The following is a 12200-nucleotide window of genomic DNA, read 5'->3' as shown; positions in this document are numbered from 1 at the left end:
TGGGTATACCGCAGTGTTGCATGGTGATTCTGATGGTACCAATATTCCTCTTTCCACGAGGGCACTTATTGTCTCATAAATCCCTTCATCAGCTTCTTTGGACAGTGGGTACTGCTTCACTCTGGGCAGCATTGCTCCCTTTTTTTAGCTTTATTTTGACCCCTCCAATGCTTTTTATACATCCCACATCATAGGGACTAGTAGTCCATAGTGAGGCAGGTACAGCTGCTAAGTCTTCCTCGTACAAGTCTGATTGTGTGGGGACAGGTGTTTCTAGTGCCATTGCCATTTTCTGTGCTACCTTCTTGTATGTCACTCTCAACCAAACATAGACGTTCATCTGGAACACCATCTCTCCATCTCCTACTTAGTCTCAGAACAGTTCCTCGTCTAACACCTGCATCAGCCTGCATCCTTCAGCCAATGCTATCATTGCCCTCCATGCTTTCCCTTGCTGTCCAGACAAATGGTCGACGTAATTTGGTCGAATACCAAATGGTCAAATTTGTTATTTTATTTATATATGTATTTTTTTGGTTTTTGTTTAGGGAAAAAAGGATTTTATTTTAGAAAAGAAGGGGGTTGGGGGGACCCCCCCCAAAACCCTCCCAAAAAAAAGGGGGGTGAAAATAAAAATTATTCGACCATTTAGCTTTCGACCAAATTGGTTCGACCATTTGTCCAGTCGATCAAATTTTTTCAACCAAATGTCTGGCAACCCTTTCCCTTCCCCATCCTGAGCATGAACTGCAATGTAGTCTTTGGTTGCCACAATGCTTTTGATATCCACTGATATTATTGCCCCTTCCTCCTCACTAGTGGGCGTCTCCGGTCTGAAAAGGTATGCTGCTGGCCTCCTCCACATATTACCCTCAATCCTCGGTAGCCATGCTATTGCCATGTCTGTTCCGTATTGGAAGATGTCCCCGTCCACCAGTTCTGCCCTTGCCACTGTCTTGCCACAGTAAGCCTGAAGTATGGGTCGTGTGGTGAGCATGTGTATGCCTGGTGTCGAGCATACTATTCCTTTGTCAGTGAAAGATATAGTCATGTTCAGTCTGCTCATGATATCTCTCCCTAGTATATTTACTGGTGATTGTTTTGAGTATAGCAGTGGCAGAGATGGGTTGTAATCTCCAACAGATAAGGAGATGTCATCAGTAAAAGGAACCAGCCCTCAAGCCCCAGAGAATCCTTGAGTGTGCATGGCATCGCCTGACAAGTTGAACTTCCCTTCCCTAATACAGGATCTAGTTGCCCCTGTGTCGACTAAGAAAGAAAATGTTTTGTCACCTCTCGCCACCTTTATGCGTGGTTCCTCCGCAGGGTTAGGTGTTACCGACTGGATGGGACACAACAAGGACGTCTGTGGGCTGTCCTGTTCGGGGTATAATGATTGGACGTTCCCTGTGTATGGGTTGTGACCCAGTATCGTCACTTTCCCCATCTGCGTCTGTGGTATCGGTGCGTCTGTAGGTAGTCATGTATTGTCTTGTATTTGTATGAGCTGTTGTACCGTTTGGATATGTTGTTGTGCCATCGTCATCTGTTGTTGTGCTTGGTGTTGTGCCGGTTGGTGCTGTACCTGCTATACGGTGGGTGGCACATATGGTTGCTGCTGTAGTTGTGACACTGGTTGTGTCAGTCCCCCTTGTTGTTCCATGTGTATGCCACTTGTTTGGCTTGTTTGTGGTGTTTGAAGTTGTTGGTAATTTTTTTGTCCCCCGTTGTAACTGTGTTGCCCTTGCTCTCCCCATCCTGCTTGTGTCGGCCTTGCCCTGCATGTGCGTGATACGTGTCCTACTAGTCCACAAGTTCAGCATGTTGGTGGCTCTTGTGCTTGCCACGGGTATCCTCCAGTGTTGTCTAAATACCCCTGCTGTCCGTATTGGTTATACCCTCGGAACCCTCCCCCTGGCAGGTGTGCCACTGGACCAAATCCCCTCCCTCTTGTTAACACACACCTCCCTCTAGTTGTTGGTGTAGCCGTTACCCATTGGCATGTATCCTTCCGCCATTGGTAATGCGTATATGTGTTGCGCTGTGTATGGAGGCGGTGGTGGCAGTTGCTGTGTCAAAATTGGGACTTGCTGTGACAGTGTTGCTAGTGGGTGTGACTGTTGCGGAGTGGCTGGTGTTGGAGGGGCGGGGCTGGTTATGAGTGCACCTTGCATGGCATATTCTGACAGCTTCACCTGGACCAGTTTTGCCTCATCTGCCTTCCTATCTTCCTCTTTCTGTTTCATCTTTCCTTGCCATAACCTACAATGGTGTACTATTGTTAGCTGTATTTCTGCCCATGCTTTTGCTTCCTTCCTACACATTTTTTCAACTGCCTCTGTACTGGTTCTGGGAGCCCCTGTATTAGTATGTGGTAAAGTATGGCTAATGTTTTGTCCCATGGCTCCCGCGTTTCCAGGCGCCACTTCTCCTAAATTTCATGGATGTAATTAACAGGGTCCTCGTTTTCGGGCATTTTGCGTGATGTTATTGCCCCTATGTCTGAGGTGTCTGGATATTGTACCCTCAGCGCTTGCCATGGTGTGTGTTTGCAATTTGAAAATGGTGCCCCGTCGTGCAAGGTGTCACTGATGGTTACTCCTGGGAATCCAGCCCTCTTCCAAATGTCATCCGCTCCGTCACCCAAAATTGAAATTAATAACCCTTTGACTTCTCCAACCGCCATCTTGTGCCCTGCAGTTAGCTTCTCCATTTCATATATCCATTTCCCACCCCTCCGCTCAATGTTGGTACTCTGCATTTAATATTCTTTGTCTGCATGTTTCCATGGGACATATTGTGGCCTTTTCCCCCCCTCTCTCTAATAGTGGCATCTGTTTGTGTTCTGTTATTTCCTCTGGCGTGCGTCGGGGTGGTGTGATGCGTGTGTGTTTACCCTCCTCCTCCATGTCAGAAAATTCTTCGATGAATTCAGTAAGGTGTCGTGCAAGCCGTGTGTCCCCTACGTCCTTATAGCCTCTCCATTGACCCGCTTGGTCCTTGTTGTGTGCATTTGCCGATCCCTCCATTCTGCATCCCAGGAGGTCTCTAAGCCTTTTTGACATAATGCGTGTGCTGGGCTGGTGGCGTCATTGTTCGTAGTGTCCCCTCCCTTTGTGGGTTTTTGCCCTTGCGTCCTGCACTCCCATGACGAACCGCACCCTGTGAATGTGTGATATATAGTTTACTTAGCCCTTCTCCATTCCCATCACTCCGTCCTCCGCAAGATCCTTCCTCCTCATCACTACAAAAGCTGTCTGAGAATGTCAATTTTGTGCGTGGGCGTGTGTCTCTCACTGTTACTGTCTCCAAGTCTATATCTGGGTACTTAACTGTCCCCCTCCGTGTCTACCCCCACTTGCGGTGTCGCTACCGCTCCACTACTGCATGCATTGGACTTACTCCTAGGTGTTTGGCTGCTTCCTCTTAGTCCTTGATTGCTTAATTGGTCGTCTTCACTCCCTAACTCTGCTCTTGCCCTGCGAAGTTCGTTCATTATCGCATCACTTACCTGTCCTAACACCCTTGCGTCTCCCCATATGTTGTCACTTACCTGTCCTAGCACCCTTGTGTCTCTGTCCTGGTCACTCCATGTCAGGCCCTCTTTTGCCAGAATACTCTCTATTATTCTTCCTTCCTCGTACTTACGTGTGCTTTCTGATATAATCTTCTTCTTCCTTGTCGTCCTCTTGCCGTTCTTCTTCTTTCCTCCTAATCTCCCGTTGCTCCATTTGTGCTATTCATTCTGCAATCCCCCGAATGCGGTCCTCCTCCCTTTTCCTTTTTTCTTCCTTCTGCTTATTTAGTCCAGTTTGCGCCTTCCTTCCTTCTCGCGTCTTTACCTTCCTCTCCCATTCCTTTTGCTCGAGCTGTCTAATCAGTATGCTTTGCACTTCTCTCAACTCTGCTAGTTCCGCCTCTTCTTCCTTCGTCATGTTTCCCTCTTCCCTGGTACTCACCTCACTCCCTCTCTGAGTGTGTCATACCTCCTCCTTATCTACCTTCTTTATCACCTCCTCATCTTTTCCTGTCACCGTCCCCCGAAGCTTCAATAACACCTTTGCTGCTATCCACTCATCTGGTCCTATACTCGCTAATTCTATTTGGGTCTTGTTTAAGCCACCCAAGCTCACCCATGTCTGTTTGGTGTCTAATGTACTCCCTGCACCCAACCCCTTTTGGTAGTGGTCTTCTGATGCGTATGGCGGTGGGCTGTATGCAGGGTTTGAGTATCCATCAGCAGCTGTTAACTGGGGTTGTGCTGCTTCTCTTAATTCCCTCATTGGATACAAACCATTGGTGTCTTTCTTCACCTCTTTAATTGGGGGAGTCTCTCCCTCACGCTCCATTTTTACCTCTGCAATGGGGTATGATCCTTCTGCCTCTTCCTCGCTCTCCTCAGCACTGGGAGGAGCTTCTGGTGCACTGCACCATTCCCTCTCCCACACCTCCTCCTTCTTTACCTCCTGCATGCTCATCATCCCCGGGGTATACCCCTGAAACATTCTCCAGAGGTCGAAAACTTCTAGGTGGCCTGCTAACTTCTTCCCCTTGTAGGTGTTGTGTAGGCACGCTAGCAGTGAATGTTGAGTTGTCATGTCAAAGCTGCTGTTGGGAGGCCACGGTATCCTGATCCTTTCATATGTCCCTTGAGTCCATTCAATACTGTACTTGACTATTTTGTCTCTGTGTGGTAGTAATGTTGCGCAAATGTGCAGGAGTGGTGTTAATATGCGGGCCCCATAGCCGGCCCCTATCCCGTAATACACTGACATTTTAAAATGTGTAAATTTGTGTACCACCATTACCTGGCCCCGTAATTGGGGACTCCTGACTTTCCGCTGCAAGGAAAAGTAGTGTTGACGTTACAATACTTTCGTGCTGGTCACTACCATACTCCTGTTCTTCACAACACTATTGCCCTTTTGACACCCCTCCTTTCGGAGCTAGGGCCCCCTTCGAACACGTGGCGCGCAAGGTCCCCTGCACCCTCGCGCCCAGTGCGGCATGTTCTTGAACCGCCCCACCTTGTCAGTGCGGCCGCTACTCATTGCGCCTCTGATATTCTCCTAACCTCTCGTCCTTCTTTCTTTCCCCACTGCCTGCGCAGTGTATGCCCATCTCTTCCCCCTTCCACTGATCGCACCAGCGTGACCCCTTTGGTTGAGGATGTGCTGGCGTTCTCCGTGCGCGGCTGCCTGTCCCCCTTCACCCCGCCTTAGCTACGTGCCGCTGCTCCAATTATGCTGAAGACCGCAGTGTCCTATGCAAGCCCTATGGGTGACATCATCATCTAGTACAACGTGCTATCGGTACATACAGTTGCAACATAAAATGCGCGCCAATTTTGACTATTATTCCCCACAATCCCCACAGCTGTCTTCCCACCGCACCCGGAGTGGAGTATTCATTAACCACTTTCATTATTATAATTGTGCTGCACCCGCTGCGCGCCTCGTGTGTGATACGCCCCCTCCCCAGGGGAGCTTAACCAGCCAACTATCTTCCGCACTGAGAAACAATCTAGCTACCTCTGGTGGGAATACGTCATCTATTCATCGAGCTAAAACACTCTTCAGACTACAACTCTGACTCATAGGAGTGCCACACCCCCTGAACAGGTGTCCGCGATCTAGACCAATCAGCGTGACTCGCTAGTCAACACGTGGGAGCTCAAAGCCCCACCCAGTACACTCCGTAACACCAGAAGGGATGGCCTTCATTCCGTTCCCTACTACACCTTACATATCGATCGCCGCTAACTGACCACATTTTTTTAGCACACTGTAAAACCATCCGCCACTCTACTCACAATTCCTCCCGCCACCCGCACAACATTATACTGCTGGTTGCGTGTGCCATACTCACATCGGGGTCGCGCTTGTCGGTGCCGCTCGGCTGCGGGCACCCCTCCTAATCAGTTCGTCACTTCCCCTTGTCTGGAGCACGTCTGGACACTCGCCACCCGTGGGCGGGAAATTTCTGAAATCGGCTCCCGACAGCCAATCTCTGGATCGCGCTGTCTGGTCGTCTCACAGTTCCGCGATGGTCCTGCAGTCCTCCAAAGGGGGCAACTGCAGAGGGGGCCGCGTTGCCGGGCCGCCTTGACGCAAACGGTCTCGCTGTGGTCTAACTCACCATCTCAACAGTGCCTCCAACTTGTCCGGGTAATTTCCCGGAGGTCGGCAGGGCTGTCCGCGGAGGAGTATGAGGCACACACAAGAGCAAAGTTACTACTGTTTATTGCATAAAACAGACAAGGACAGGTTCTCGGAGCATAGGTACCCAAGGAACGCCTTTGCAGAGAAGGGCTCGCAGGCCCTTTTTCTACCAGAATGACGCTACGATGTGGGTCACCTGGGAAAGCTTGCCCCCAGACCTAACGCTACCCCGGGTTGGCTCCCAGAGTGGTAGGGTTAGTATGGATCAGTATAGAAGGAAATGTTAAGAAGAGGTCAGGTGGTACGCTTGAGCCGTCCCTAAGAATGGTTACATGAAAACTGTTACATGTGGAAAATTAGTGATTGGTTGAATTATGGTGGTGTCAGTGGTTAGCCCCTGGTGCTCTGATTGGTACATCCGCAAGCCCCCAAGCCTGGGACCATTGTTGTTCCCAGCTCGCGATGTACCTGATGCTGGCAACAATGTGTAACTGTGTCAGTGGCGGACAATGGACAGGTCTTACTACTGGCTGTTGGGTGCTCCTTTCCCATCGCCGCCGGTGTCCAACTTGTCACTTCGTTGTTGCAGCCTGGGTCTCAGACGTGAGACCCCAGAGCTTCTCTAGTCCTTGAAACTTGGCATTGTATCAGGTCGGCCTGGTCACGTGGTGAGAGACCATGGCTGAGGCAGAGTTACAGGGATTTGAATTGTATTTCTGCTCCGAGGAGTCTCTAGCAGTGGCAGGTGTGACCTTGACGCTTAGAGCGCGGCATATTGATTGCAACTTTGCGGCCTTGGCTGTTGGGCACCTGTCAGGGTCTTGTTCTGCATGATCAGTGCCTTGTAGCTCTGGCTGGGCTGCTACGGGTCTGGGGACTCTGGTTTGTGGCCTACCGTGGCCTGCTCATGGGCAGCGGCATACAGTCCATAAGGTGAGGGTTGCGAGGTGCGAATTCGGTCATTATACATTAGTCCATCTACAGGGTGTCATCTTCAGGGTGTTAATTGCATGAAGCGTCTGCAAGCGTGTGCACAAGCTCTTCTGGCGTCTTGCGTTTCTGCGGTGCAGTGGTTGGCCTATGTGAAAAATAACAACGATGCATGTCTGTGAGTGTGTGCAGTCCTCTAAGTCCTAGCACTGAGTATGTTCTTCGTGTGGGTTGGTGTTGGTCTGATCCAGGTACTTAGCAGCATGTGTGTTCTTGTCCGTCGTGGCTGTCGTCATGTCATCTCTAATGATTGCGATGTGGATGAGTGACGTTTAGTCAAGTTGATTCATATGGTTGGTCTCAGCTCCACTTGGTGCCCCACCACTTGCTTTGGATGGTGTGCAGCTGGCCTGTGGGTGCGGCCAAAGGCAACGGTCGATTTTGAGGTCCAGGGCAGCAGTCACAGGGCCAAACTCATCCTGCGGTGGGTGCTTAGGTCGTGACGTCATTGGCCATGGTTTGGACGGGAATATGGGAAAGGGATCATCCCATTTTCCCTCTTCAGTTGAAAAGCCAGGGAGAGAGGTTAGACCCCTGGGGAACACCACAGATAGAGATAGAGGAGAGAAAGGACCTAAGTTGGACCTGGGAGGGTTGATCGGAGAGGAAAGAAATCAGCCAAGCCAGGGCCTAATCAGCGATGGTTGAGCAGGGTGGGAAATTCTCATGTCCTTGGCAGCCAGTCTCCACGTTTTTGATCAGGTAAATTGTTAAATGTGTCATAATTTCACAGTGGAAGGTTTCAGCCACATTTTCTCAAACAAAACTGGAGGTAGGTGAACGATTGTTATGAGAAACAAATGTAAAGGCATACAATCTCCATAATAATGTGTGCATACTCTACCTCACAGCATAGATGTGTGAATCACAAAGTGAATAGAGCAGTTTTTGGGGGTGGCGAGAGAGATAGAGAGGTCCTTTGATAGATCACCTGTGTGTGCATGGAAAAATGAGGTTGGAGTGATGCTCCATGAGTGTAGAATGGTGCCCTTGTATCTACAGTTAGCTGTTTGCTCAGTGCAATTGCACAACAACAATCTGACTTGCTGTTACAGTGAGATTGAAAATGGTTGTCGGTTCTTTTATGCTTAATAGTCTTCCACCATATTACAACAGAAAAACCCAAGGTAGTGGGGAAAAACGTCACGGCTTGAAGCCACAAATCAATCTGGACAAACAAATGCTGTACCAATTTAAAGTTCTTTTAGCGTCAGGAATTTGCCACAGTGCAGTAGAAAAATACCATTGATCAAGGGAGAACAAGTCACTTAATCCTTTTCTATGAATGCAGCAAAGTCAGCACATATCTCCACTCAACACATATTAGATCCCCTGTGAACTACTTGGACATCCAAGGGGGAAACATCTGAGTCCCACCCATGTTGCCTCAAGCCAGATTATTCCAAGAAGACAGCACGGAAGCCCTATGTCCTTCCTCCTAATGTGTTGAGGAATGTCTTTTGAAGGGATTTGTATGCACTTGTTGATGGCTAATGCACTGTTTCTCGGTTAACCAATTTGAAATTAACATGACCAGAAGGCTGCCAAAGAGAGATCTTTGAGTTTAGACTCTGCAAAACAATGATGGTAGGGTGAAGATAACTAGTGTGTATTTTGTGTCAGAAGCATTCTTTGATAAGTCTTTTGCTTCCTTAACCGAGCACAGTTTTGGGAGCCAGGTTAAATCCAGGCAAGTCCTACTAATCTCTCCTATTTGGCTTATTACTGAAGGAAGATTGCGGATCTATTGTCTAGTCTGAGGACTTCTAAATGTATTTGAAATGTTTCTTCTAGATCACATTCCATTTGCAATTCTTTACAATAAAACAACTTAAATGTCATGCAATGTAACTGGGTGTTGTACTGCATGCCATTGGGGGAGGGGGAGGCTACTGGAATTAGTTTCTGAGGTTCGATTGACTCTTTTGTGCATGAAATTGCCTGGGTATGCTGTTCCAAAGCAGAGGTTGCTGAGAATAACGGCAAGCAAGACCCTACCTTGGCATTTGTTGTTGTACCCTGGAACTCTCTAAGACTTCCACGCTGGATCATAATGTCTAGTCTGGGACATATGACTAGAAGTAATTTAAGGTTACTTTTGGACCCCCTACCATTGAGTTCTCACTGAGTAATGCCTAGGAGTTTAAATTGGATCCTGTGTTTAGCCAGAAACTGGTTAGGGGTCCAGAGTGCTGGGGCAAAGTGCTCACATCTTATCATTCTCAGCAGGAGTCTGGCTTCTGCATTTATTTGCTCCCTTGGAGCCCATAAAGTAATTCTGGGTAGTGGTGGTAAAGAGCGTTGGCATGCCATAGTCAATTTTTGGAGGTATAAGTACAATGACTGCAAGGGCTTTGTGTGGGAACAAGAAGTTTAGCATGTTGTATCAGAGGAATCGTAGATGGAAGAAGTACTTTGACTAGGGATTCTACTTGAATTATGGTGAGGGAGGAGCTGATAACGATTCCGTGGGGTTTGAGTATCCACTTGGGCTGAAGATGGTCTACCCTCTCCTCCGGACAAGTTATTTTCAAATAATGGGTTTAGCTTAGTAAGGAATATCATTATGTTCTTTTTATTTATGCAAGATTTAATCTTTTGTTTATAAGGAGTCACTTATAAGCGTCTGGTTAGATCCGGTTGATAATTCGCTTAGGTCGTATTTAGATCATGGGCAATTTGGGTATCATCTGTGCAGTTGTAGCAGGTGGTTTTTGTTTGCCATGTTTGTCCATGTGTGGGGCAATGTAAATTTTGAAGTGGAGGGCTGGGAGGATGGATCCCTGCAGGACAGGGCATGTGATTGTGATGTTGGAAAGGGTTTGTTGGCATGTCACGGGTTTTCATCCTGTTGTCGAGAAATCATATCAGCCAGCCTAATGCTGTTGGCTCTAGTCTGTCTTTTTGTATCTGATATTTGTGGCAAATTGTATCTATGGCAGCTGGGATTTCCAGGAGAATCCGGACACTTGGAAAGAACAAAAGATGTGTATGTACTAATATGCCCTGTATAAACTCAATGTCAATCTGCACATGCCCTCACATTTTTATTACAAATGAGGGAAACTGAATTGGTATCTGGAAAATGTGTATAGCATGTCGACCTTTATCCGGCAAATATACATTGGATCAAAATGTGGCCTTGCAACATTTAGTCGTAGATAAGGGTCCCAAAATGGATTTGAAATGCAAACTCGGTTTGATACTGTCAAATCAATTTAAGAATGCAAGTCCAATTTACACATATCCGCATGTAAACCATCAAATAAGCCATTGTAATCAAGTGGATGTTATACCAATGTGTTATTCTGTTTTCCCTCTAGGTATTAGAAGAATCAAAATGCTTAGTGCGCAGTTTCCTGAAATCAGTGCTTGAAGACGTGAATGAGAAAGAATGCCAGATGCTAAAGCAGTTGTGGAGCTCATCTAAAGGACTTGACTCGTTATTCAGCTACTTGCAAGACAAAATTTATGAAGTCTGAACTGTCCGTTATATTTCTTTTTAAAACAGTTTGAGGTATAAACATAAATCATGTTTTTCTAATGATGGGTCTAGTTGAAAACTAGAGCTGGGTCTCCTTCAAGGGGCTGTTGGTAGTAAGCCCAAATACAGACACCCCAACAAAGTCTCTACCACTTTCAGCCAGCTGGGTATTCTTTTGCAAGGATGATGGTAGAGTTGCCCGGCTCTTCATCTCTACGGAGGTCTGTCTCTTTTACTCCACGATAACTGAGTCGTGGTCAACATTCCATGTGCTGAAAAGCTCTAGTCAGGATCCCTACGGTATGCCACTTGTGCCATAAATCTAGCCTGTTTGGGTTCTTTTCCCTTGCTACTCCAAAAGAGCGAATGGTGGCATTCCATGTTGGGGCTGGATATCACGTGAAAGTAAATAATCTGCAAACTATGAAATTGCACTTTTATATTTTCGCGATTGTAATTTTGTGTTAATATCACGATTTCAGAAGTATGTACCAGGGTACCTGGTAACGAATGTGTATAATTTGTAAAGACAGTTTTTCTAAAAGAGTAGAATGGTTTCCTGTAAATGAACTAATTTATTTGTTTGACCATATATTATTTTCATAGATCATGATCTCATTAATGAAATCGCTGTTTTAAAAACGAACCACAAAGAAAATAGCATCAAGGTTTTAAGCGCCATCCGAGTACTGTAATGCCATTGTACATGTTCATGTGTGGGTGGTGGTGTATTCAGATGTACACTATGATTTGCTCATTCAGTAATCGTTCCGCGAAGTGGATGAAACTTGAAATTGTGCATGGCACAAAATATTTTTTTTTTATCTCTAGGCTTCAGGACAAATGGTTTTTTTGTGCAGGGTCCGCTATCTCGGTCAACGTATAAGAGCTACATGGCATCAGTGATAATAACTTTGTGTGATTTTTCTTGTTGGCATTTTAACCCCACCTAATCACAGACTATATATGCCTTGCTGTCTGTTTCCTACATCCATACATGCCCAATGGTCATTTATTTAAAAGAAATGCATATAGGATTAAAAAGAGAGGGGATAATGTTCAGACAAATGGTTGATGGGGCAGGCACCACTGTAAAATACCACTTTTATGATGGGACATTCGCTAATGCCCAAGTATTGCATACGACCCGCCCATCCTTCAGAGATCTTGTTGTCTATGCTGAATATTATAAGACTTAATTGAAAAACTGATAGCTACGTTTTTGGTGTGTGTTTCTATGTTAATTTTCAAAATTTGAGTCAATTAACTTGAGTGATTTCTAAAACCTAAACACTTTGGTCCATCATATGTAAAGTTTCCATGGTGTCAAAGAGCAAATCCATTGTCACCCATTTTTACTGCTTTGGTGATATGTTAAGAAGCAACTATTGTCCAACTATCAAATATTATTGAATGAAGACAAAATTGAAGCAAAAGGGTTTGCCAATGTGTGCGGTTTGTTTGAAAGCAAATGGTGCAAAAGCAATGTTGACTGGAGTACATTTCAAAACGTTTTCAACATCCAGACATTGGCACTATCGCACCCTATAATGCTGGCAACAAAT

The 12200-nt window shown here is 46.5% G+C and overlaps 1 protein-coding gene across 2 annotated transcripts in view; it reads left to right on the top strand.

Annotated features, from left to right (window-relative positions):
• Window positions 1-10636, top strand: part of CDYL2 (chromodomain Y like 2) — a 990342-nt gene extending 979706 nt beyond the window's left edge. For both annotated transcript variants that reach the window (XM_069652860.1, XM_069652864.1), the window contains exon 7: window positions 10475-10636. In XM_069652860.1, the coding sequence (XP_069508961.1) occupies window positions 10475-10633 (159 nt within the window). In that variant the 3' untranslated portion in view covers window positions 10634-10636. The remainder of the gene's footprint in view (window positions 1-10474) is intronic.
• The last annotated feature ends 1564 nt before the right edge of the window (window positions 10637-12200 follow it).

This window comes from Ambystoma mexicanum, chromosome 1p (assembly GCF_040938575.1).
Source record: "Ambystoma mexicanum isolate Mex_15411 chromosome 1p, UKY_AmexF1_1, whole genome shotgun sequence".
Lineage (NCBI taxonomy): Eukaryota > Metazoa > Chordata > Amphibia > Caudata > Ambystomatidae > Ambystoma > Ambystoma mexicanum.
This window is presented reverse-complemented; position numbering and strand designations above follow the sequence as displayed.